This window comes from Phoxinus phoxinus (assembly GCF_949152265.1).
Source record: "Phoxinus phoxinus genome assembly, chromosome: 1".
NCBI classification, from domain to species: domain Eukaryota; kingdom Metazoa; phylum Chordata; class Actinopteri; order Cypriniformes; family Leuciscidae; genus Phoxinus; species Phoxinus phoxinus.
Genome location: NC_136876.1, coordinates 37,736,924 through 37,764,875, shown reverse-complemented (window position 1 = coordinate 37,764,875; position 27,952 = coordinate 37,736,924). Strand labels below are relative to the sequence as shown.

Below are 27,952 nucleotides of genomic sequence, written 5' to 3'. Positions count from 1 at the left end.
ACCCGTTTAAATGAGCTACAAAAGGAACAGAAAAAAACAGATAAGGACCGATGGTGCCAAGTGCTAGTTTCCTTTTTAGGAGTGCACAATTTTTATATCTATAAAAGTTGTACATGCTAAATTGTGGGTACACATACACACAAAAACACACGCGCACACACACACACACGCACACACACACACACACACACACACACACACACACACACACACACACACACACACACACACACACACACAGAGAGAGAGACAGTGGAATGGACGAGGAACTTTAGCTGGAAGAGTTGACATCAAATTCATCATGGCATCCATTTACTTCAGTTCAGAGGAGGGAGGAGAAGATCCCAGAATAGGAGACTTTGGTGATACCTGTTGAAAAGGAAAAGACTCAACTCACTCACAGCGCAGATTAACGTAATGCTGCGTGTAATATCTGTTATTTTGACACGTGTTAACTTTGGCTGTTAGGTGAAAACAGAGCAAGCACACTTACAGGGGAAGGCGGCTTAGCAAAATTGAGGTGCGCATACAGAAGCACGGCGATGTCATTCTGACTGGCTTCTAGAGCAATGGAGAGAGCCGTGCTGCCATCCTGTAAAACACCAACAGAGAGTAAACAACATTCAGGAAACCTGTATATAAAGACAAATATGAGTGTCTACAAGAAAGTAAAAGGGGTAGCACTTTACAGTAAGGTAACTCCCAGTTATTCATTTAATGTCGCAGAAATTGTTTGTAATTTCACCACTGTAACACCATACAATATTAATGAAGTCAGAACCACCACTCCTTCTCCCCGAACGTGCCGAATTACAATTACAATCGTTCGGAAAACTGTGCAAAAGCGAGTCTGAGGGGATAGAGAAGAGGAGGAGGCAAATCCACAGCTGGAGAAGAGTCAGTGTTGAGAAAATAATACAATAGCAGAGGAGGCAAACAAACATCTTAGAGATGTAATAAATGATACAACAGAATATGTACCATCTACAATCATTATGGAGAGTAGAGATATTGAATATTTGATTGCCAACAAATTGGCGACGCTGCCATTCGAACAGCAGCTACAAATTAAAAATGAAGGAAGACCACATGCCTAAGTTGGACAGGCTTTAGCAATCAGCTTCCCTAAACGGCTTTTAAAAGGACAGAAAGATGGATTTTTGCTTCAAGTTATAGACTAGGTCTTGCTGTTTATGTATCATTTCACTAGAAGTGACCAATAAAGCTATTTTAAAGCAGTTAGCAAAAAAAAAACCTTCACTATAATTTAGAGAGCCTCATCTATTTTAACACCCACCAGCCGCCACTGATTTAAATAATAGTATTAGTAAATGTTGAAATTAAGACAAACTAAGATGAATAACCGTTTTAGAAGTGTTCGTCATTGCTAGTGCAGTTTACTAATGTTAACGAATGGAACCTCATTGTAAATTGTAACCGAAAAAGTACAAATCTTGTTTAAAACACAAGTGGGAAGTTCTTATAAATGTATTCATATTGGTTTATTTTTTATTATTTTTTATCATACCTTCAATCTAAAGGAAATAACATTTTCCTTCCACTTTGAATAAAAAGTCAGTGAAAAGTTTTAAAATATATTTTAAAATATAGAATTTATTTTAGTTTTAAAATAAAAAAATGTAAGCAGCAGAAACAAGCGATAGAAGATTGCTTACGCACACGTAAGATAACGCGACCATCAAACAACAAACAGCATATAAGTTCAAAAGCGTCTAATGTTCCTGAATGAAATGTCGACCCAGGACGAGCTATAGGACTGTGAAGCTTTAGGGGTGTTGATGGACTCGATCTACACCATCTGTGCTTTGATCATCGTTCTGAATCAGATCCAGATGTAGTCTTTAAGAAAAACGCAATTTTCTCAGCCTTTTGTTTTGCATGGAGCTAGATTATTTTTTATTAAAAGCAGAGGCCCTATACTTTCTTTTTATAAATGGTATGTTCAGATATTCATAACAACAAAACATTCTGGGGGCCAAAAAAGTTTTATGGAAATGCTGGCGCTGGCTGGCAACTTTGTTTACTTTGTCTGGCTGGTTGCACTTTGATTTGGCAGACAAACTTATGACATTATAATGTATATCATTTCATTAAAACGGCTTAATTTTTTCTTCTTCTAAGAAATAATAAGGATTATGCTTGATAGCATACCACACTTAAGATGCAAAAAAATATTATATAATGATAAAAGATCATGCTTGATAAACAAAGAAATAATCACATTGTCAGTGAGCGTGGCATCACAGCCTGGCACAGACAGCAGCTGCCGCACGATATCCACGTGACCGTGTTCACAGGCACACATGAGCGCTGTGGAGCCGTCATCATCGCGCAGGTTCACCTGGGCTCCACAGGACAGCAGAGCTTTCACCATGTCCCCTCTGCCATGACTGACCGCCAGCATCAGTGCCGTCTGCCCTGCCTAACACACACGCATCAGTACATCACAGAAGCACACAGTGACGGACACGTATTGAAGTATAGTGATCGACCAGAAGAGGGCGCACCTGGCTGGCTTTGGCATTGACGTCTCCTGTGCAGAGCAGCTGTAGGACGGTTTGAAGGTCACTGTCAGAGTTGAAGGCAGCCAGAGCTGTCAACATGATAGCCGTGTAACCAGCCTTGTTCTGCTTGTCAGCATTACAGAGGCCTACAAAACAAGGACAGCTGATAAATAACAGGTACAGATATAGCTCTGTCACGTGGTAAATAAAAGGTACAGACATGTTTTTGGCCACAAGTACACTGTTCAAAACTCTGGAGTCAGTAGCATTTACATTTAAAACTATTTTTTTATATACTTTTATTCCACAAGGATTAATTAAATTGATCAAAATTATGTTTCAAATAAACATTGTTCTTTTGAACTTAATAAGAAATGTTTCTTGAGCATCAAAGCATCATATTAGAATGATTTCTGAAGGATTATGGGACACTGATGACCGGAGTAATGATACTGAATTTTTAAAAATATATTCAAATATAAAACAGTTAAATTGTAATCATATTTCACAATAGTACAGTTTTTTTATCAAATAAATGCAACTTTGAAAAATCTTTAAAAATGAAATCCTACCCACCCCAAACTTTCGAACCACTCAAGTGTACATGAAACTGAACAGAAATGTAGTCAACAATTAATTTAAAACAGTGTAAACCACCTTATATGTTAAATAACAATAATGAAATATTATTGTTACTTTTAAAGTAGTGTATTGAATATTGCACTAAAAAAAATAAGTACCCTTAAATTAACTAAAGAAAGTTTTTTACACAAATTAATTTATTTAATTAAAAGTAAATCAGTTTAGTTGGGTCAACTCAATTTAGTTGGTTTAGGTTAAATGAATTTACTGCAGTATGTTTAACTTAACTGTCTATTACATTTGTCAAACTGCATTTGTTTATGTAGATCCAACTTAATTATTTTTCTTAATTTACTGAGGTTTAATTACTGTCATTACCGACATTAGTATAAATATTACTCATTGAGTGAAGCAATTAAGCTCAGCCCACAACAATCATAAAGCTACCCACAGCCTCAGCACAAGAGCCACTCTTCAGCACATTACAGAAACTAGGCTAAACGTCCAACATAACTGACATTAAACACTAACATGTCTTTCCCTTAAAGGATAATTCCGGTATTTAACACCTTGAGTCTATATTGTAGTTTGTTTTGGATGAACAAGAGTGGTGGACAACATTTTTTTGACAATGGTTCCTCTCTCGAGTTTTTGACTATAAAAGAATTGGCCATGGACCCATTTAACATTGGAGTCAATGGGCATGTCCGAAAATGTCATTAAAACAGCCAATAATGTTCGTTTACAAAACTGTGCAACTCACCGAGTGATTAGTGATGTTAGTTGATGTTCCAGAAACAAAAAGTGTTGCGAAATACAGTTTCTGTCGTGTTTTATTCGTCATTTTGTAAAATCCCATTGAATTCTGTTGAAGGACCGAGTGCTCGTTAATATAAATGCGCTACCGGAAACGGAAAGGAGGCTGTTTACATTTGGTCGATGTAGTCTTTTTGCTCGCTTCCGTTTCTCATAAGGCTAGCGAGCAGAGCAACTGTGCTCCGGGAGAGTAAGCGAAATAAACAAACAAAACCTTGAAAATATTGAAAGACGTGACCACTGACCAGTGCAATTTGAAGTTGAACTCGACTGTGACCGTGAGTGTCCCGCGAGACATAAACATCGGTTATCGCCATCAAGTGGTCGGAAGTGTGCTAACGCTTCAGATTCAAATATTGAGCGGAAGTTACACGGTTGTGAAGTGTCTGAAAAAATAGTTCCACTATAGCAAAATAAACGGATTGGAATCATATATTGCGACGATATATTGTTTATAATCATCAACGAACACCACTAACCACTCGGTGAGTTTAACAGTTTTGTAAACGAACATTATTGGCTGTTTTAATGACATTTTCGGACATGCCCATTGACTCCAATGTTAAATGGGTCCATGGCCAATTAAGAACTCGAGAGAGGAACCATTGTCAAAAAAATGTTGTCCACCACTCTTGTTCATCCAAAACAAACTACAATATAGACTCAAGGTGTTAAATACCGGAATTATCCTTTAACTGAAAAACACCTAAAATGACACCTAATCCCTAAATTTACTCTCCTAAGGCAGTCTCTGATCCACTGCCAAGGGAGAGAAAAGACGTAATGTGACAAAGCATGTTTGAAAGCACGTACAAAAACAGTGTGTCAGCAGCAGTGAGCATTGGTCGGAGATGTGACGAGCGTCACTCACCAGTTCCCAGCAGCAGATTCACTACAGGGAAGTTGGAGTGAGAGACAGTGTAGTGCAGAGCTGTGTTTCCATTGCCGTCAGCCATGTTGATGACAAACTCCAGTAGCTGCGGGGAAATGGAGGCAAAGGTGTCCATGTATGCCTTGACAACTGCAGTGTCAGCAGCCTTATGACAGGACACTCTGAGCCACTCCTGCAGCACGCTGGTGTAGGCCGTCCTCTGTCGACACAAGACAAGACACAAACAGGCTTTTAATGCCCTGTCTCGCAATAAACAGGTCATGTTCAATCAATGGAATTTAATAACTATGTTAAAGGTGAAGTGTGTCATTTCTGAAGCACCCAAATGGAATTGCAAAAATAACTTTTTGGATTTTCTTTAGTAAATGTGGCTGGTGCTTGTCCATGCACACTTTGCCACCACAATGTCGGAGCTGGAATGACAACTGCCCAGGTATTGCCTCAAGTCTGTATGATATTCTGATCCCCAGTTTTTTTTTTTTTTTTTATATTATTTATGCATGTCGCACAAAGAGTGTGGGACGTGGTCCATGGCAAAGTTTTAGGTGGGAAGTACTGTAAAATGAGCAATAAAAATAGTGCAAATACAAAGGGCCCTATGAAATCAACTCGATTTTTTCCAAAATTCTGTTTTGTTTTCCCGTTTCTATTTTTTTTCTGGTTTCATTACATTTAAAAAAAAATAAAAAAAAATAAATGTATAATCAATTGAATTGATTTAAATTTTTCTGGATTTATATTTAATACAAATTTATTAGCAGAAAAGGGTGGTAATAAAATGAAGGCATAATTCAATTAATCTTTTAACATTTTAATAAAATGAAAACTTACTTCCTTTTTGCCAAACAAAACAGCTTTACTGTTAAAATGAAAACAGGGACAGTAATTGTGTGATATTCCTTAAAAATAACGTAATTTTTTGTACTATTATTGTTACATTGAGAAGCACATTCAACTGTACAGTAGTAATGTACTTCTGCCACATTTTCTTCAAGTTAAACCAAATTTAGATTTTGAGGGGGTTGTCGTGAAGACCTTTGAGCTTATGTGTATATATATGACATGACAATATGACAGTCTGTTGCTCGATTTGATTAAGTGTACAGCCCTACTTTTGATTCAATTCATCCAAAATTTGCCATATCCTGTGACATTCCACGTTATACTGTAAACTCCGTTTTATGACTGCATTCTGCGATTCCGTCCACGTCTTTTCCGCATTGCAGAAAGCAGAAAGTTTCTAAGCAAAATAATTACATACTTCACTTCCAAACTTATAAAACAACCTTAAATATATCTTGAAGATATGACCTATGGCATCCGTCATTTATAATCATAAAAAGACAACTGACGAACATACCGCGTCTTGATGGCTAAACGCATTTGGTTCGCTGAGGGCCTTCTGCAAGGTGTGGAGAGCCGTCATGAGACTGCCACTCAATTCCAGCCTGAAAACAAGGAGAAAATGCTTGCCAAATTCAAATCAACAGTGAATTTTATAATAGCTTGTCACTGATTTGAGTCAAACTACCTGCTTGCTTGTTTATTAGTGGGGGTGGTGCTTGTGTTTGCTGCTGTATCAGTGGCGGAGGATATGGCTATGTCCTGTTTTGCTGAGGCATCAGTAGGTTGTGAATGCGTTGCTCCTTGTTGGGAGGTGAGGTCAGCGGTTTCTGATTGGCTAACATCTTGCTGAGGTTTGGCACCGGTGGATTGTGACTGAGTTGTCGTCTGTTGAGCAGCGAGGTCTGAAACCTCTGGCTGGACATTTGAATCAGTGGCTTTGGATTGCTGCACTGCAATGCTGGTGGATGATAACTGGACAGAGTTTTGTTCAAGAGAAACGGCAGTGCTTTCAGAGGTACGCACTTGAAAAACGCATTTGAACTCTGTGGACTGAACGACACCCTCCGGATGAGCCGTGGCGGTCACTGACGTTTGGCTTACACAGTGCTGTGTGTCTGCCTCTGCTGCTGGTGACTGGGTGACCTGTTGCTGGGTAGCTGCATCCGTGGCATGGGATTGGCTGGTGCTTAGCTGTGCTGCAGTGTGATTGGCTGGTGGCTGGGCAGTGCTTTGCTGAGGTGTTTGGGCATCTGCTGTCTGAGAGACGGGCTGCAGGATGCAGGAGGACACCTGAGATGGCTGTGCCGCAGAATCCGGCAGTTTCTCTGTAGCCTCGTGGTATTCGCTTGCATCACTCTCATCTTCTGAACTTTCCGAGCTGCTCTCTTCAGAGGATGTCGACTCGTACCTGCAGAGCACAGTAGTGATGTTTTTTACTAGATTGCGGTAAAATACTCACACAAAATCCTCTGATCTTATGAAACGGATCCTAAATGGATCATCTAAACTAGATGATGGAAGCAAAAGTGTTGCAAGGCATTAAAATAATGATTCTAAGTACTTTGCAAATGAAACATTTTGTTTTTTAGTTTAATCTAAAACATCTTAAAAAGTTTACAGTTTCCAAAAACAATGAGTAAATAGCACATCCACATTAAATTATCCACAAAAAGTCTGAATTGAGAGATGTTAATAGATATGTATAGGTAGCACATAGTAAATGAAAACAACGATATCACTCATGTTTATTATTAAAGGGGGAAAATCTTTTCATTTTCCAGAGCCATTTCGTTCTTCCGATTGTCACAAAATGTGAGGTAGGACAATAGAGAGTTCAATGCTAAAACTCTTAAAACACAAACAACTGCAACATATCTTATTGTTTATTTAATAATCATAATTCAATATTTACCCCCCATTGACTCCTATGAACTGCAGGTTCTTTTTAGTGGACGGAGAGCCAGGTTCCCCATCAGCCTTTCTCTTCATGATTGACCTCAGTGTGGACTGAGGGGAGGCTGGACAGTACAAACAAAGTGAACATCATGAGAATCACTACTTTCAATATATGGAAGATGTCTGATTCATTGTTATCACCAGTTACTCAAAGCGAACCTGGTTTTGATGGATCGATTTGGATGGCTTCTTCTGCTGGTTGCTGGTAAACATCTCCCTCGTTTAGCCGTTGGCAGACAGCAGCCACTTGGCTGCACTTTGTATCCATAGCGGTCGCCTGGTTGGTCACTGGCACTGATTTGGACACTTCGCTTCTCAAGACCTCCCTCACCTGCTTAGAGCTTATCGCAATGGGAAACTCACGTGGTAATTCTGAGGACAAACAGAAACAGTCTAAATTAGTCAAGTCAAGTCATCTTCATTTATATAGCGCTTTTAACAATGTAGATGGTTTCAAAGCAGCTTTACAGTGATAAACGAATAATTTAAGGTAACAGAGATTGTTTTGAACGACACCATTGTCTCTACACAGACTTTAAACGCGAACCTGTGAGAAACGCTGATGGCGCTCACGTGCGCATTAATAATTAATTCTATAGTTATGCGCATTTGAATATATGTGCGCAGGTTTGTAATTCCCTACAAACCAAGCCTTAACAAACTACTTGCCAGTTGGTACAAATTAGCACAACTGCTAAAATCATTTAAGGGATTTAAGGGATGATTGTTTGATCTGTGGAACACAAAAGACGAAAAAAGGCAGAATATCCATGCTCCCATTTTAAAAAAATGGAACCAAAATGGTTGCAAATATGGACAAACCCAAACATTGGATTAAAAAAGCATTATAAAAAGTTAACCCAGCGGCCGGGTTTGTCCATATTTGACCCAAAATTGGGTTAAAACAACCCAGCATTTTTTAGAGTGTGTGAATGTGAAAAAGAACATGGGTCTAATTCCAAAAGTGAAAAAAAATGTATGTCATTAATAACTCACCCTCATGTTTTTCCAAACGGAACAGAAATAAAGATCTTTTTGATGAAATCTGAGATATTTCTGTCCCTCCATTGACAGCTACGAAACTACCACTTTGACGCTTCAAAAAGAGGTCGTAAAACTAATCCATATTAATTGAGCGGTTTAGCCCAAAATTTTCTGAAGAGACTCAATCAGTTTATACGCTGAACATATTTAATCATAGAATTATTATTTTATTCACATATAAACATTCATCAATTCACATATCAGTTGTGGTTAATGGAAGCTCAAGCATGTTCGCTTGATGTGTAACAACCAATGAGGTTCATTCTCGTGTTACGCAGCACGTTTGAACTTTTGCGGGAACCAATGAGGTTCATTCTCGTGTTATGCAGCACATTTGAGCTTTTGCAAGAACCAATGAGGTTCATTCTCGTGTTACGCAGCACGTTTGAGCTTCTGAGGGAACCAATGAGGTTCATTCTCGTGTTACGCAGCACATTTGAGCTTCTGAGGGAACCAATGAGGTTCATTCTCGTGTTACGCAGCACATTTGAGCTTCTGAGGGAACCAATGAGGTTCATTCTCGTGTTACGCAGCACATTTGAGCTTCTGAGGGAACCAATGAGGTTCATTCTCGTGTTACGCAGCACATTTGAGCTTCTGAGGGAACCAATGAGGTTCATTCTCGTGTTATGCAGCACATTTGCATCAAGAGATTTGTTCTCGTTCAAGCATTTGTTCAATGTTTGTTTGTTCAAGCATGTTCGGTTGAGCTTATATTTATTTTCGCTGATCAATGTTTATATATGATTAAAAGCCTAAATTCAATCTGATCATCCTATAAAGCGATTGGAATGACATGAGGGTGAGTAATTAATTACACACTTTTTATTTTTGGGTAAACTGTCCCTTTAAGGGGGGCGGGGGGGGGGGGGGGGGGGGGGGTTGCACACTAGACTTTGAGCATGCAAAAACACTGACGTGATTTAACGTCATGCTTTGTGGTGCCTTTTTTAAAAAACTAATTCAACATATAACCAAAATGTAAAAATACACAAACCTGCTCCACTTAACCGAAAACCTGCAGCTTTAAACTTTGTCTTTCATTTAATTCAGCTAAGGTCACGCTGTAAAGTATCAATCTTCTATTGGTTACACGTCTTCACATGATAAGAATTAGTCAGAGTTCACCAAACTTGAACTTTGCAATGCTTTGAAATTCACATAAGCTTGTGTTTCCGCTGTCCAAAAATCACTTGTGTGTGGATGAAAGTTAAAGTAATGAAAAGTGAAATGTGACCACCCCTTTATGTGCTATTATAATGCCTTCTAAACCCATCCAACCGCTTAAAGTAAGGAACAGACCAAATTCTTTTGCATATTCAGACTGGCACAGAGAATGGCATGCATCAAACAATGACGTTTAACCCTTATTACTTTTAACCTTGGCACATTGTGTCTTCCATATCTGAATATAGGTAAGGCTAACATATGGTGTCAGAACACTAATATAGGGAATAAGTAGTATTGGCCACTTTCATTGTTCTTTTATGATGCTTTCTTTGTAATTTCAGGAGCTAAACAGTACCTGTCCCAATTTACTTTCATTGTAAAGCAAAGAGCAACAAAAATATTCTGCATCCTTTTGTGTTCCATAGAAGAAATCGATCAGTCAATCGATTTGGAACGACGTGAATGTGAGTAAATGGTGAACCCTTAAATAGTTGAAATGGCACACAAAAGTTTGTAATTACATTTGTAGTGTTTATGTTGTTTTCAGTATGTGAATGTATATTTGGAGGCCATTTCATACACACCCTCTGCTGCTGGGGACTCTGCATGTCTTCTGTGGGGACCCTCCGGTGCAGACACGGGCTGAGCGGGAGAACTGCAACTCTGGGCTCTTAGCAGCTTCCCCACTCCCACCACTGTGGGCTGCTCCAACGTGTACACTTGGATCCCCACGGTCCTCTGCTGATGAGGTTGCTGGGTAAAACTGACAACAGTGTGCAGGCCGGCACCAGTTTGACCCTTCTGCTCCTGCCAACCGAGACTAGTGGCTCTCACGGCATGATCTACCTGAGGGGAAAGAGCCTGCCTCTCTCTCTGAGCCACTTCGACTTGCTGCTGAGCTTTCTGTAGCTCCTGCATCGTTTCCCTCAACTGAACTTCTAATACCCCCAGCTTAGTCTTGAGGGCTTCAGTTTCAGGCAGAAGCCCCAAGTCTTCCTCTCGCACCCCTACTCCTACTTGACGATAACTCCTTTCTTCCGCCTCAGGCCCCACACCGACGGTTCGCACCTCCCGCCTTGCACCCGGACGAGCTCCACCGACAATTACCGTCTCCTCGATTTCACATCCTGAGTCCTGGAGGGAGCCTGGAGTGGTAGGTGAAAGACTCCCTGTGGCTCTGTTCGAGGCTCCTGCCCCATTTCCCGCCTCCTCCTCGGGTATGTCGATGTAAAGGTCTCCTCTTGGACGGCTTCGACTGAACCCCAGCGTGTGGCCCAGGAACTTCTGGCTCTTTAGTTGCACACTGAGCTGCCTCTTCTCCTCCTGAAGCACGGAGATCTTCACTTGCAGCACTGGGATGGTCTTTACCTGCTCCTCCAGCTCCCGGATCTTCCGCAGGGCGACGGCCATCTGCTCCCGTACATGTTGCAGATGGGCAGGTGTCGGTGAGACAGGTGTGGACAAGCCAGAGCTCATTGGCGTATAGGAGCCACCTCCCTGGGCACGATTGAAGCTGTGCGCACTGGTCAGGGAGGTGTTGGAGCCGGCAACGCTGCTGTGCATGCTGCCCAGGTTTGAGAAACGACGACCGTCCTTCTCCTCCTCCAGCTTGCGGCGAGCATCCAGCAAGGTCTTCTCCACGCGTGCCGTACTGAAGTTGGGCCGCTGTGTGCTGTGGAAGCCCGGCGCACAGTAGGAGTATGACGAGTGGCGGCTGTCCATGCTGGCGTTGGAGCACAGCGACTCAGTGGAGGTCCACCAGGAGCCCGTGTAGCCGTACCCACGTGGAAGTGAGCCGTAACGTGGGCGCCGCTGCACTGGCACCTTCTTAATAGTGTTTCCTTTCTCAATATCATTGACATACTTGAGGAAGTCCAGGTCCAGACGGTAGCCGTAGGGGGTCTCTACTGAGTATGGAGCCTCTTGTTCCTTTCCATGCAAAGAGGGGGGCGCCGGGGGGTTAATCTTCCCTAAGGACAGAGGAAACTAATTTAAACTGCAGGAAATCTTAGTCTAATCTCGGAATCAGACAACAGGAAAAAGAATAAACTTCACGCTATGATCAGATCAAGGATTTACTTTACTAGTGCGGATGAACTATGGAAAGGATAATACAATCACAAAATATAAACACTACATTATGTGCAGTATACAACTTAAATATTGATCTTACCAGGAAAACTGGTGTCCATATGAAGCACCTGAGCCATGATTGTCATTCACCAGCCAATCTCTCCTGGATAAGAGAGATATTGTTAGTATTTTCCCATTGAACTCATGAGATTTATCGCCAGCTTCCAGACCTCACTCAAAAATCTTTACAGTCTCACTCATAACTCAACTCAAAATTTAACCTTTTTTTAGTGGAATATTGCAGTATTTCTTATAAATGAATTATACATGCACTTTCTTTTTATTTATGTGCCCTCGTGAACTTGATGATGACGTATATTCACCGGTGCAAGAGTGGAAGAATGACATTTCCCCTCCAGCAACCTGTCACTCACATGAGTAATACCAAACATCAACAACCCAATCCATTCCCGATGGACAAAATCAAGCCCCACCTGTAATTTTTCACATAATCAGATCTCTTTTTAAGTGACAGATATTTTGTTGTAAATTTAGAGTTACTTTTTCAAATAAGTACCACAAGTTTTGCCATGTATTGACTGACAGCTCTTCTGTCCTCATGATGAGAGGATTGTAAGTGCAGAGGAGTTGTGAGCGCTGTGTAAACATGATGGTTACTGTAGTTCTAGGCTATGTGAGGATTTACTCATCTCACTTGCACAAAAACATTCGTTTTTTATCAAAATGAATAAAAACAGTAAAATGCAAACTCAGAATATTATGCAAACTCAGAACATTATGCAAACCTGCATTAATTAAACGTTAACTTACACAAATATACTTTATGGATTTAATCTCACTTTATAACCAATGTCTTTGCTGCTGACCTTCGATGATCCAATTCAAACATGAACTTCATAAAAAATGACTTTAGATAAACATCACATTTGTGTTTCATTTTTTATTTATTTCTAAAGTAATAGTGTTGAACTTTCTTTAGCAGCAGAGCTGAAAGGTTTGTTTGAGCTGCACCCTCTACTCTACAGGTGTGCATTTTGCATTTCCTTCAGCCTGAGGCTTATTTAGATCACTTTTGGTGTGAAAGGGCCAAAAGTAGATTAGCCAAAAGTACTTTTTTGTTATTCAAAATCAAACAAGCAAGCCCAGCTTAGATAAGGAAAAGTAACGCAAAAGTATGTGACCGATTACTTTCCATAAAAAGTAACTAAATATCGCAACTACAGTAGTTACTTTTTTAGAGAGTAAAAAAGTTTTGTGAAAGTAACTTTCCCAGACACTGGTCACAATAGGGAAGAAAATACTTTATACCGGAGATTGTAAAAACAACAGACGGCTGCAGCAACTTAAGTTTAAAAGAATACAAAAACATTTTACTCGGTCATAACTTCTGGAGAAAAATTGCGCATTGGGTAGCGCATGGAGTAGGCTATACTTTGAAAGGTTACGCGTTCGACACATGCGCTAGCGTTCGTATACTTTGGGCTTTAAACTGTTCAGTTTCTGTTTGTTCCTAGTTCTCTTGTTTGGAGGAGAGGGGAGAAAGAGGGGAAAGTTTTCTGGCAGGCGACAACAGAAGAAAGAGCGTCTAGTTACAGCCTTATTAGGAATCATCTGAATACGCTCTCTGTGATTCTCAGAATTGAGGTAATGTAAAAAAAACAAAAAAAAAACAGACACAGGCACTATTGCTCTGCGTTTCTCTCCCACACTTTTTCCATGATTTTTATCTCCCTTATTTTTCCTTACTCTGTCAGCTGATGATCAGGAGATAGCAGCTGACCTCTGCCGGCTCTTTCTTCTTCCGCTCTCTCAGTTGCCTATTGCACCAGCAGAAAGGAAGTCAGCCTTAAATCAATTAGATCAAATGAAACTGATGCATTACATGTAAAGGCCTTTCTATAACTGTTTTTTTTTCTTCTTCACTATCGTCATCTGGCTTTTTATGTACACTCAGCATTGCATCTTTCTCAGCTAATGTGCCTTTTTGCCAAAGATTAACTTTCTAGGTCATTAGTTAGTGTTTGTGTGTGATGGGGGCGGCAGAGCCATGGGCTATATCTGTTCCCAACACTAACAACATTTTAGACCACAGAATTGAGAACTGCTGACTTCTCCAGTCATTTCAGTTCATAATGGGAAATTGACCCTTGCTGCCTCACAAATCTTTCCCCTCTTTCTAATCTCATGACCCTCTCAGTCTGTTTATATTCTTGCCTGTTTCAGGGGAAAAGTAGGGCATACGGAAACTGACTGAACTGATTTGGTATTTTGTAGATCTTAAGTCGACACATTGAGCACTCTTGCCCACTATCCATCCAGTGTGTGCTTTTGCTCACTTTATACACTTGAAATCTCACCCATTTAACAGGCCACTCGGCTGCTTCAGCTGTTGTATTCATTTTCTCTTAATCTTATTAAGGTAGTTCTACCATTCAGGGGTAATATGTTAAGAACAACAAATATACTATTTTTCACTGCAGTTTCACCTACATAATTAAAAAATCTATCAGCATGAATGAATGAACGAACGAACGAACGAATGAATATTTACCATGTTTAACATCACATACTTTCATTAAAATATAGATTTAGGGGAGAAAGGTCCCTTAATTTAATGTAAATGACAGGAGTCAATGCATAATGTTTAAAAAACAGCACTTTTACTGTTAATGAACATCTCAAAGAGCTATTTCCACCTGATTTAGCCTATGAAATTAGTTTTATGGTTTGTTGGTTTTATTCAGTGATGTTTAATAATATTTCTGACTTGAATAAAATCAGTTAATTTAGATTTTATTAAAGCATGCAGAGATGCTTAAGTGGTCCATGTACCTTCGTATAATTTTTTACTATTATTCTGTTCGCGAAAATGAGGAACAACTGATGAGGAACAACTGAAACATGGTTTTATGTCTGGTTGACCAATCAGTGGAAAGAGGCGTTTAATTCCCACCCATGTAGAGATCGAATATTCAAGCCGTTTATACATTTTAGTTTTATTTTGTTTCCATTTGGTGAATTAGAACAAAGTGTTATGAAGAAAAAGAAAAAAAACGGAAGAAAAACTTTATATTAATGAGAAGGGTCGAATATGTGATAAATTACCTGTCTCTTATTTTCCCGTTTTGAAGACAAAATGAGAAAACAAATTATCCGAAGGTACACAGACCTCAAGTCAATAGCATCTTAATTAGTGGGTTTTTTATTCCCCTGCCACAGCCACAGATGAATGTTGAGTACGCTTGAGAAAATGTTAGGGTGTGTGTGAATGTGAGCGCTAACTAGGGTTGCCACCCGTCCCTTAAAATACGGAATCGTCCCGTATTTACAAGTAAGATGATGCGTCCCGTATCAAATCAATAAGGGACGCGATTTGTCCCGTATTTTACATTAGGCCCACATATAGTTGAATAAAAACATAAGGATTTTGCAGTATGGATAATACTAATAGCAAATATAAAGAAATCAATTTCTTAGTAGAGAAGCTCATTGCGTGATTGCATTTTAGCGTCTTTGTTTCTATAGCGACTGAGTCTCGTGAACATGCGCTGTAAACCTGCACGTTTTTTAACCCCTCGTGCGCTGTTCGGGTCTCTGACCCTGACGTTTGCTGAAATAAATAAAACATTATATTTGTCCAAATGATGTGAGACTTTGCACGGTTGACAACACTTTCTACATCTACAAAAAAAATTAAATAAATTTGAATAATATCTGTTTTTTTATGTTAGTGTGGGGGGATTAAAGTCACACTTGTGTTGTTTCAACAAAATGTCATTTTGAAACATAATATTTTTTTTTTTTTAGGATTTATAGTTTTAGGAGGATTTATTATATTTTTTTACTTTAGGCTATATAAATAAATATTTTTTAAACAAAAACAGTAAAAAAAGAAGAAGTTAAATTCACTTTATAAAAGACCCACATTTCTAACGTTCATGGATATAGATAATTTGACATGGTTTAGTGTAAGATTTTTTGCCCATCTTTTGGAAAATGCTGTTTTAAAAGTAAAGAAATTATCACTTTAGTAGATGGCTGCAGAGCTACACCATTTGCTATTTGACTAAAATACATATTTTCAATAGCTTTTAGTTGGATTCATATCTACATATTATGAAATCACAATTATAACAATAAAAATGACTTTGTCAAAGTTGAGCATTTGAATGGGTGTCCCTTATTTTGCCACACTGAAGGTGGCAACCCTAGCGCTAACACACAGATTTGTGTGTGTAAGTGTGAAAAATGAGTGTCAGTGCCATGGTAGGTGCTGACACGGTTGATAAGCCATAATTAGAGACTGCAGTAAAGGCACACAGCATGATAAACATCCAGCCCTCAGAAATGACGTACAAACTTCTCTGTCTCTTTTGCTATGTCACAAACACCCTTGCTCTCCTCCGACCAGTCTCTCTTATACTCTTATTTATCTGCTCTACTGCTATTCTAACATCTCTATTAGTATTGTTCATATTTAGAGTTAAGATTTGTCAAATAAAAAAAGAGCTATATGTGTGCTGCACTTAGTTCCGAAACATGCTGTGCATATATTTAATCACATTGCATTGTACATTTAATTATTTAATCGCAGCCTTTGCGATTTGATAAATCACACTTAGCCATATCAAAATGTCAATTTTATTTTGATGAATCATTCAACTCTATGTAGCATACATAGCAACATGCTAAAAGCCACTAAAGAACATTTTATAAGCCGCATATCAATGCTCTAGCAACCATCCAGAAAACTGCAGCACAACAACAGACTTCAAACCCCTTACAACACATTAGCAACCACATAGCAACACCCTGGAAACCAATCACACAACTCCTTAACTCTTTCCCTGCCAGCGTTTTTCAAAAATTTGCCAGACAAATTTTTTATGGCCCCCCAAAAATGTTGTTTTATGAATATCTGACCATGCAATATATCCAAAGAAGGAATAAACAAAAAAAGTTATGTTAGCTTCTTGCATTATTTTTTTAATCAACAATTTAATGTGGGTATGTTTCATAAAAAAGCAAAATTTGGAGCAAAAAGCTGAAAAAAAATCACGTTTTTGTCAGACTACATCTGGATCGGATTCAGAGCGATGATCAAAACACAGATGGAGTAGATCGAGTCCATCAACATCCCCAAAGCTTAACAGTTAGTATAGCTCGTCCTGAGTCGTCATTTCATTCAGTAACATTAGACAGTTTTGATTTATATGCAGTTTAATGTTGATGATTGCGTTATTTTATAACGTGCATCTGCATCTGCATACATATCCCTTGTTTCTGTTTCGCCTGTGTTTTGGTCCGGAGATCTTTCAGAAGATGTGTAATAGCGCCCCCCATAGTATAACAGTGAAAACACGGAAAGTCAGAAAATTTCTTAAAGTCCCCCTGTAGTCAATCATGTTATGCCTTAAAACTAATTAAAACTAATGCCTTAAAACTAAGTTTTTTCCTTAAAATAGCTTGAATGTAACTCTACACCCTTGCCTCATTTAGTTCTATGAATATGCAAATTATCCCCGCCTCCACTCACTCACACCAGCTCAGAGATTCACTCCTTGACAATCAAATTGAAGAATTTATCCGATTGGTCTCAAGGTAGTTTGTGACGTAAGAAACACCAGTGATTTCAAACCACGTTTTGGAGAGTGTCTTTGGTTCATAGCAGTTTTAAAGCAACACTAAATAACTTTTCCTCTGCGGTCGGCCTACAGGTTGGAAGCGTAATTGTCCATTACCGCTGTTGTAAACAATTTAGCCTACCGCAGCCTACTGTCGCACGCACGCTTGCTGTTTATCCAGCACCGGCTTTGGATTGAACGATGTCCACAGACAAGGTAGAGTATGTTGCATGATTTTATGAAAGTATGATGTATTGCGACATCAGAAACGAAGAAAAACAAAATAATGACTATTTTAACGCTTGACGTAAAGCAAGTCAAATTTGTAGTTTTCTTATGTCTCATTAGAACTACAGAAACGCGATCCGGTCTGGCAAACTTGCATAGTGCGGTTATAGCAGATATAGGGCTGCAAAGCGAATCCAGAAGTGCCTTTCACCCTGTTACGACTTGATGAACCACTGAAACGATTTTGGAAACATTATTTTAAGGTAGAAAATCTTCCTTAGTGTTGGTTTAAAGAGAAAATACTCAGCAATGGTGACTGACTTATGAATTTGTACATGGCACATTAAAGCACATTAAAAACAGCACATAGACATAAAAACAACTTTAAAAATCTTGATTTTAGGCATTATGAAGGCAAATTGTACACAGGGCCATTCATACTGCATTAAGTCAGTCATTGTCTGAAAACTAGTGTTCCTGACTCTTGCCGTTTCAATGCTGTGCCTTATGCTCCCAAACAATCCCCGTCTCCAGCCCATCACGTTCACCCTCTGCTGCCGAAGAACAGGGCTTCACCGGCTACTACTGTGCAGAGGCATGCGTGCATGTGTGGCGGTGACCTTCCTCCTCCTCTGTCTGCGCATAAACACTGTCCCATTGAGATGACGGTGAACAGAACACAGTGTGCCCCCCTCCCCGGCAGCGCCCTGCCATTTCTCAGTGGCATGCTGATCTCTACCCTCCTCCAGAAGGAATGTGTTGCCCTAAACCCATGCCCTTCCCTCCATACCTCTCTCCCAACTTCCCTCGCTTTACATTCCAGAGCAGCGGAAGTTGACATCTCCTGCCACCAGGGTCTCCCACACCCACCGCCACATTATTAAGATTAGCAATCGAGGGAAAGAGGATGTAGGGAAATCTTGTATCTGCCCACATTTGGTGGCTAGTAGGAGTAATTTGACCATGTTCGTGGAGTCGGGAAAACAGAATTCCTCAAAGCCAGTTTCATATTATGAAAACATGTCAAGGAGAATGTCTGGTCATTAGTTTCACTCAAGCGAGCTTTCTGTGGAACGGATAAACATTGAGGGGTTTTTGGGTTTGATGCTTCAAAAGGTCCTTTTATCACTGTGTGAATTTCAAGGTCAGTTAGCAAAAAGCTGCTTCACTTTTCTTGGCTATGACGTGGAATTTGGGATCCTTATCTACAAACCAGGAATAAACTGACTCCTTAAACTGAAGTGATTCAAGATACAAGCTTGAGTAATTTGTATCTTGTCTAAAGACAGCAATTAGAGTTAAATAATTCACTGTAGAGGTCTGTGCCTTATAATTCTTCCTTCCAGCAACTTTAGCATTTTGTCCCGATCCTGCCCGCAAAATCCAGCAGGTAGATCTACAGTATGTGTCTTTCTCCAGTGTCATAAGCTGTATTTTTTTTTCAATTCCCTCACACACACACAACACTTCTGACCTCACCTTGTTGCATTTGTCACAGCAGGCAAAAGGTTTCCCTGCTTTCCCTTGCTCTCGCACACAACGGAAAAACATGAATGCAAGAATGCAGGACCTCTAACTCACTGTGCTGCAATGATGGTCTCTCTTCCCCGACCTCCTCGCTCTCCTCTTTCGATTCCTGCGACTCTCTAATGGGTGCCACCAAAATCCTGAAGGAAAAAAAAGATGATTTATATCAAGAACAACTCAAATTGTGACTAACATCGGCAGATTCTTTGCATGATTTTGGTCGCACCCTTCGTTTTAGACGCTCAATGTCATCTCGAGCACCAGAGAAGCCACTCCTCACGACTGCTGATCCAAAAAAGCCTCTTCTGTGAGAGACTAATTCGTCTTGGCTCTGTGTCATCATTGCCTACCACCACAACACACCCTTCATATCCCTTAACCACAACAACATGCTACTTAGCATACCCTCCTGGAGCCTGGGAAAGCTTTGCGCTGTGAGCGAAGTTTTTTGGTCAGGAGTACTACCGAGTCAAACCCAGAGAGACAGACACACCCCTGCCGGACACACAGACGGCACCCAGAAACATTCCAGAACATCGTGGACCTTCACAAACACTCCTACTCCTTAAAGACTTCCTCAACAGCAGGGCTCAACAACTTTGTGGTTAAAAACTGGGAAATTATCCTCAAAATCTCATACAGACATTTCATTTCTGGTCATCTAAACCATTCTGAAGTGTCAAGTGCACGTTCTTCTAAAGCTCAACAATGACCGAAATGCATTTCTGCAGTCTTAATGGTGAATTGCTATGTTTTTATAGAGTAACAATGTAAAAGTGGGAACATTAGGTTACATTGTTCCAACACTTTTGTCATGCCAGTATCTAGAGGGGGAAAGAAACAGAGCTTTATAAAGAAGTGACAGCCAAATCACAAAGAGCCATTCATTCAGCTTCAAAGTCCACAGCTGGTTCTAATATGGAGCTGGGAGGAGCATGCAGAGAGAGATCGCCTTTAAAACACACGTAATGCTTCTCATTTGCCCACTGCTGAGAAAGTCCCATTCTTTCTGGAAAACAAAGAGAGAATCTTACTGTAATCATAAACTGGTTTAGCGTGCTGTTTCTTTTTCTGGATGTTCTCACTACTGGTTTACGAGTAAATATGTGGTGAATTTATGGACATATTTTATTTGACTTTGTTACATTATTATTATTTTTTCAAAACAGTTAAAAAAAAATGTGATTCACAATCTAAATTAAATCTTGAAATAAACAATTTTTATGTAAAGTAATTAAACAAAAATGTAACCCCTTAACTGTCACCCCCCTTTTTGAGCATAGACATGAAAATGCAAAAATGTTATAGTAGTTTAAATTCACTGTAAACAAACATGCACTAAACAAACACAAAATAATGTTTACTCTAAACTTTACATAACATCAATGTCATATGTCTAACAAAGTTATGTTCCAAGTTTGACGTTCCTACAAGATTTTGTTTAGGCGCTCTACCAAAAATAGCCACCGGGTGACATATTCCATTGTATTCGTTTATGCATTCTCCTGTAATAAATTAATAAATAGCTATCCCAATATCACTTCTATGAAACAGCCACAAGTGGGAGAATTCAATAATTTAAAGTACAATTTCCATGGTAACACAATGTCAAATTTCAAAATGTTTTTTGAGTTTGAAATTGAGTTAAGCTTTCGAATGAAAAAAGCTTAAATACATAATTTATGATAGCTAAAATATGTGATATATAGGCAAAAAAAGAAAAGAAAGAAAGAACGGCAAGCGTCTCACATACGGTGACAGTGAAGGGGAAGCAAAGAAACATTATGATATGAAATTAAATTGAAATTTTAGACAAACCTATGGAGTTCATGCAGAGAAAGAAAACAAGGGAGACTGTGGGGAGAACCAAAATACTAAGACATTGTAAAATGTCTTAAAAATACTTTAAAAACAGTATAATAAAATACTTAGTTATTTCAATTGTAATAGTATTTCAATTAATATTTATGTCTTCTATTTTTATATATAAAATATAATGTAATGGCAAAGCTGGATTTATCGTGCTCAAGAAACGTTTCTAATATCAATGTTGAAAGCAGTTTAATTTTTTCAGGACTTTTTGATGAATATATAAAGTTCAAAAGAACAGCATTTTTTACAGCATTTTTTGTAACATTATAAATGTCTTTACTCCCACTTTTGACCAATTTAATGCATCCTTGCTAAATAAAAGGTTTCAATTTCTTTCATGAAAAAAAAATCTTACTGACCACAAACTTTGGAATGATAGTGTAATTAGCAAAAAATAAATAAGAAAAAAATCTAAATAGATTTTTACTAGTGGTCTCATACTGTACATACAGTAGACCACACTGTATATCATGTACATATATCATGTCACATAACAGTGTAAAGTGATTTTTAGTGTACTTTAAATAAACATTGTGGATAGTTATTTATTCTGAATAGGCTAATCATGCACATACTGTACAACAATAGCTAACTTGGTAGTGACTCTCAAAAGATTGACACCTGAAAACTACACAATTATGTCCAAGGCCAAACAATACAAATGTCCCCTTCCAACCACACATGAAGCCATACAATGTCAAGCACATACTCAACAAAAGTTCACAACCTTTAGATAGAGGATGATGATACTGTGAACTGAACTACTTGAGGGTAGTTATAAGGGTAACGGTCCATTGAGAACCGTTGCATGTGTGTACGAACAGCTGAGTTCAGGTTCAGAAAGAGTTACAGGAAAGGGAGCTGCAGTTCCCCAAAGACCCAGAAACTAGTCGGTCACTTCCTCCCAGCCGAGGAGAAGGGGAGACTTAAAAATTAGGGAGGGAGAGAAAAAGAGAAAAGCTTACAACAGTAACAGAGTACAGAAAAGTTAGCAGGAAGGAGAGCAGAAAAACACAAAGGGAGTAGGTCCAGTATAGACACCAGGAGAGGCTAAAAAGCAAAGGGTGATATTTAAATGGAAATGTCTAGAGCAAAAATACTTTAGGCAAAGGCAGCTTTGAGACTAAGAAAGCCAGTGTGAGTCATTTCAAATTCCATTGGCTTTACGTTTTGTGCTCTTTGCTGACCATATGCGGCAAAAAAAAAAAAAAAAGGCGCAACAGGACAAAATGAGGCTTAAGGAAAACTTAACTACGTCTCAGATAGGGGGTGAAAAATGCTGCGATCAGAACAGAGTCTCGAGTCCGTCCCAATCGCGACTGTATTCAGTGCATTCCTCTGACCACTCAAGAAAACATACGAGACAAAGAGGGAACTGTGCCGTGTCTTTGAACTAGTCTTTCAACAACTCTTAAGGCCCGTTTACACCAAGAACTATATGTCAACTATAATGATTATTATATTAGAGTCTACATCAACGGATGATAACATTATGTTTACTATAAGCTTATACTACGTGTGCTGTAGTTTTGTTTAGAAATATGGCACAGTAAGAAAATGAACTTTTCCATTAAGAACTTTTCCATTTTCCCCTGATACTGATATCCATGGGCATTTCTTTTCAATTTGTATTAACGGTAACAGTTATAGTATTCTGATTGACCCCTGTGGTGAAAATCAAGCTTTTTAATGTCATTTATACGTTTTTAATATGCTTTAAGACAAACCATGTGCATACTCGCAAGTAAACAGCATTGCTGATTATTTTCTTCTTAAAACTGCAGTGAACCAAAGACAGTCTCAAAATCGCTGGTGTTTCTGACGTCACAAACTTGTAACCAATCAGGTCAACGTGTGATCGTCAACGAGTGGATCTCTGAGCTGGTGCGAGTGAGTGGAGACGGGACTCATTTGCATATTCATAGAGCCGAGTGTACTAAATGAGGCAAGGTATAGAGTTACATTCAAGCTATTTTAAGGCATGAAGATTTTTTTCAAGGAAAAAAAACATTTAAATATGTAATTTTGGTGATCAAAGATTAGTTTTAAGGGATAAAATTATCGACTAAAGGCAGACTTAAAAAAAGAACAAATAAATCTGGTGCAACATGAGCAGATCTAATTCTAATGCCACAATCAACACTTTTTATTCATTTTCACATTTCACATTAATCGCGACAGTCACAATAGATTTAGTTTAATTGTACAGGGCCAATTTTTTGCCCTCTTATCTAGAATTTGGGAGGCATTTTTGTTCATTTTGGTGGCCCCTGTTCATTTCTGAGGCCTTGTAAGACTAAGCTGTTCTGTGAGGAACACTTCTCCATTGGTGGTCCAAAGCTGTTGTTGTGCGAACAGATCCTGTTGACGGAAGAATAACATGCAGAACTTTTGGGGTTTTGGGGACGTTTTCGCTGGGTTAGGTGTTATGTAACGGACCTGCTACGTAAATATGGGGTGCAGCAATGCTCCAACCAGAACCTTATGAAGAATTATGACCAATGCTGGAAAGCGTCCACATGCCCTGCACACACAGGCCTGTTTTTTACATTAGGGAGTGGTATGGAGAAAACGACGGCATCTACAGAAACACCACGGCCTGAAGCCAAAGCTCAAGGTCCAGGGAGGGGCTTCTCCCCGCTCACGTTACCGCCGGAGCAGGAGCAGAACAAACACACGCCGCGACGCCATTGGTCATTGTGCTGACCTCTGACAGGAAACGGCCTGCGGGGTGGAGCTGGGCAACAGGAATCACCACAGACATCCAAATTTACCCCCCCAAATGAGAATTAACGGCAAATTCCTGCGAGATCCAGGATTACGGGTTATGGAGAATATGGGGGAATATAAATGCTTAAAAGAAGAGACAAACAAAAGAGACACTTTGTAAGTGTATAGTGTCATGCAGAAGCAATAAGGTCACGAGCATGTAAGGGGTGGCGATTCATCACTGTGGTCGGGACAGCTGTGGTGGGGAGACTTTAGGGGTTAGTCAGACTCTCCTCGCTAATGTAAACAATATAAGGGAAGCAGATTTCACGGGGAACATTCAGAGCCTCGGCCATTTCCAGGATCAAGCTCTCTCGTGTGGAAACCAAAACTTTTCCAGAGAGCAACTGTGGCATACATCCTGACAGAGCTGAATATGACGCTACTATGAAACGACGAGTGTGCTTTTGAAAGTGTCGAAGTTCGCGCAGAACTTTTGCTAAAGAGTTCATTGAGCTTTTCTAGGTTAGACTAGCAGCACACACCCCAGAACACATGTCCCACACATGCAGCACACACACACTGAAACACACCTTCACTCTAGGGACTCAAGTCTGTTCTAAAATTTCCATCTTACCCTTCAGATTAAGGTCTTCTCTGGATGAGAATGCTTCACTTTGTGGTGGGCAAAAAAAAAATAGAGGAAGTTGTGATTGTCTTTTCTTCCCTATTGATAAGTATGAAACCTTATTGAACAAGAAAAAAAATTAGGGCGGGACTTCATCATCAGGTAATCGATTGGATGGTTGGTGTTCGCTATTGCTACAATGTCATGTGAGTGACAGGTTGTCCCGCCCCGCCAGTAAACACATCATCACAGAAGAGATGAGCTGAAAGATGGGAGGGGAAGTTATTTTTGAAGATTGCGAGGGCAAATTAATAAAAATTAATAATAATGATGTGCAAGGAAAAATTATTTATAATAAAAACGCTGCGACATTCCATGAAAAAAAAAAATCCATTTTGATTTCATGGTGACTTTAAGCTAAATGTAACCAAAACTGGGGCATTTTTTTAAAATGATGATATCTGGCAAAAGTTGCAAATTGTAAAGTTGAGTTTAAAGTCACAATGTAACGGAAGTAGTGACAGATCATTTCTTCTGTATTGTGACATTCATCTGAGTGAAATGGATTGTTGAAAAAAAAAAATTATAGGGCAGCGGGGACTTTTATCCGGTGGTTGTTGATTGGAGGAAGGCAGATCTGAGTCTCAATCTGTCATTTCACACAGACACAGACACACACACACACACACACACACACACACACACACACACACACACACACACACACACACACACACACACACAAATAAATTAATCCTCCATACACAAATTATAGTATGATTTTTCATTATATGCCAACAAGCAGGTTTAATTTGAATAATTTTAGTATTATTAGAAATTCTGTGTGCCGCATCATTCGTTTGGTGGATGGTACTGATTTTGGTATTGGTCTGAATGGAATATTTGTGATAAATTGCTTTATTATAATTTTAGAACAGGGACAATATACAAATTTGCCTATAGGGTTACCTCTAGCTCATTAGTTATGTCTCTAATTATTAATCTGCGCTGTGCCTGTCAAATAAAGAAATAAAATAAAAAATAAAATAAACATTCAGCAAACAGAATGATGGTGACGGTTTGCATTCTTGATTATTGTTGCCATTGTCTACAATGAATGTAACGTCACATTTAAAGTGACAGACAGATTTACACACCTATCAAGCAGAATGGCGCTTGCTGAGGGGAAGTTAAAGTGAACGTGACAAGCCATAAAATTGCTGAGGATCATTTTAGATACAAAAGGCTGCCCACTTTCGCAAAAGTCCATGTAGGCTATAGAAATAATGAGTTTTGCTTCAAAGCATCGGAAGGAAGCATTTCCTAAAATACCCCAGGAAAACTACAAATAGATGGAAAGACAATTGCTGCCATATAGTGGCTATAAAATGAATGTGGAGAGCAAAGACGGGTAGGCCTGTCTTGGCAAATTTGAGCACAGTTAGAAACATATGGTCGTGTTACTTAGTGATATTTGTCTGAGATTACTGTCTTTACCTCAAAAAAAAGTATCAATGCTGTCAGAGAATGAGATCCCATTTGTGATTCTTCTTTCCAATGTGGAGGCGCTCGAGACACATTCGCGTAGTCCTGTGGCTTAATTTCATTAGTCTTGCAAACAATATTTAGACGCCCAGCATGTGGTCCACCGTGCAAATGGGTTTTATAACCGCGCATTCCTGCGCGAGGAATTCCACGACTTCACCCCGCGCGCGAAACGACGCGATGCTTCTGAAGCATCGCGGCGCAGGCGTCTCATGAACTCCAGAGACTGCGCACTACGAGACGACTATACGAGCGCGTGTTCACTTCACAACCTAAACGAGGTGTTAGTTAAACAAACGACAGACGAGAAAGAATGAAAGTAGCCAAACCCCCAAAACAAAAACAAAAAGTCGCGTGGCGTGACTGAAACAATAGCCAACACCAAAAACCTTCAATGTCAGTTACAAATACAACGAAGTTACTTCGCAAACTACGAAACTACAACTAAAACATTACCTTTCGTGATAATTTCAACTAAAACCGAGTTGAAAATGTGTAATTCCAGGGAATGACAAAATACTTGTGAAAAAGAAGCCCTTCTTTTTCACAAGTTCTACATTCCAAGAGATGTTCGGATCACGATCAGTAACATTTTAATTTAAATCAGACTTGTGAAAACATTAAAATGCACGTGTTAAACCAAGCAAATCAAGGCCCATGAATTCAAAGCAAAAGTGATGAACATCTGGAAGTCATGAAAAACTCCAGCAGTCCCACCCTCTCCCCAGAGTCACAGTCACGGGGCTTTTATTTAATGAAGAATTTACCCCAAACCGCCATCAGCACTCGTTTAGCCATCGTCTCCGTCGAGTCCATTTAAATCAATACGGTTACAAGAGCAATATTCAGATAAAACACATAAAAGGTGTTTTAAGTCCAGATTTGACTAAAAAAAAGAGCGCGCGCCCGCAAACAAACTCTGTTCTTTATTAAAAACATACGCTTTCTTAAACACTTCAATCAATTTACCATATTCATAATGAATTGAATAATTCTACACGCGTGTATCTGAACTCTAAGGATCACACTATTAAAGGCATTGTGCGCGCTTCCCACGAAAGATGCAAGCGGTTTAATTTCCATATGCCTAATGGAAATCAATCAACCAAAACAAACGAGCGTTGCTTGTTTTTAAAATGAACGCAACATAAATAATGAATATAATAGCAAGGGTAGCCCGTTTTAAATGGTGAATGTGAATCCCCATCATGTACCGTTACTTTGAAACTCAAAGTAAAACCGAGCAGCACAAAGAATGAAGCATCACAACCATGAAAGCAAATGGAAAATGACAATGTGCCCGTATAATTGCATGATTTTTTTCCTCATTAAAAGCACAAGGTTGAGCAGACAAGCATGTGTGTATTGTCACCTACCCCCTTCCAGTCCCCTCAGTCGATAAGGCCAGCAGTCTCACTGACAGAGACAAAAACACCGCAGCCAAACCATGAAGCGAACCCCTCCCTCTGCTCTTAAAGAGCCAACGCATGCATACACTCCCATTATCTTCCTCAAATATTCGCTCTTTTAATTTGTTCACACACACACAAAAAAAAACTCGCAATATTGAGCAAATTGTTTCAGGCTATAGGCCTAGAAACAACATGATTGATCATAATTATTAAATACACTAGACTTCCGGAAACATATTGAAAATCATTCATCAGTATTGAATACATTTTTAATGCGGTTACTTACACCGAATCGCAGCATTGACATTTGTAATTAAATAACGCTACTGATATGCTGGGGGGCATGACGTCATAATGACCTTACGTCATATGTGCAGACCGATGTACGGCAATGACGAGCTCATTCGTCGTCTGTATGGGCTGTAAAGCCGCATTATTAACCATATTAATTTGTCATTAGGTCGCAGATGGACAGGCGCGTT

General features: G+C 39.3%; 1 protein-coding gene across 3 annotated transcripts; it reads right to left on the bottom strand.

Moving 5' to 3' along the window:
* Nucleotides 1-132: 132 nt before the first annotated feature.
* Nucleotides 133-27,507, bottom strand: kank2 (KN motif and ankyrin repeat domains 2). Of its 3 annotated transcripts, none has more exons than XM_079610446.1 (13): nt 27,435-27,507; nt 19,359-19,444; nt 12,005-12,067; nt 10,416-11,801; nt 7,777-7,989; nt 7,574-7,679; nt 6,347-7,069; nt 6,176-6,263; nt 4,795-5,014; nt 2,529-2,671; nt 2,243-2,443; nt 494-592; nt 133-369 (listed from the first exon to the last, which is right to left on the bottom strand). In XM_079610446.1, exons 3-13 carry the CDS (start codon nt 12,048-12,050, stop codon nt 313-315), a joined length of 3,282 nt encoding a protein of 1,093 aa, XP_079466572.1. In that variant the 5' UTR covers nt 12,051-12,067; nt 19,359-19,444; nt 27,435-27,507; the 3' UTR covers nt 133-312. The 3 variants fall into 3 exon arrangements, with proteins under 3 accessions (XP_079466572.1, XP_079466570.1, XP_079466571.1); XM_079610444.1 differs by lacking the exon at nt 27,435-27,507 and adding an exon at nt 19,531-19,666; XM_079610445.1 differs by lacking the exons at nt 19,359-19,444; nt 27,435-27,507 and adding an exon at nt 18,266-18,383.
* Between the last annotated feature and the right edge of the window lie 445 nt (nt 27,508-27,952).

Bases quoted from the DNA above. Each gene is read 5' to 3' on its own strand.
- kank2 (XM_079610446.1), bottom strand. From the start codon at position 12,050: ATGACAATCATGGCTCAGGTGCTTCATATGGACACCAGTTTTCCTG. The intron at 7,680-7,776 runs GTTCGCTTTGAG...TGTACTGTCCAG, and splicing joins AATCGATCCATCAAAACCAG to CCTCCCCTCAGTCCACACTG. The intron at 5,015-6,175 runs GTATGTTCGTCA...TTGTGTCGACAG, and splicing joins CGTTTAGCCATCAAGACGCG to AGGACGGCCTACACCAGCGT.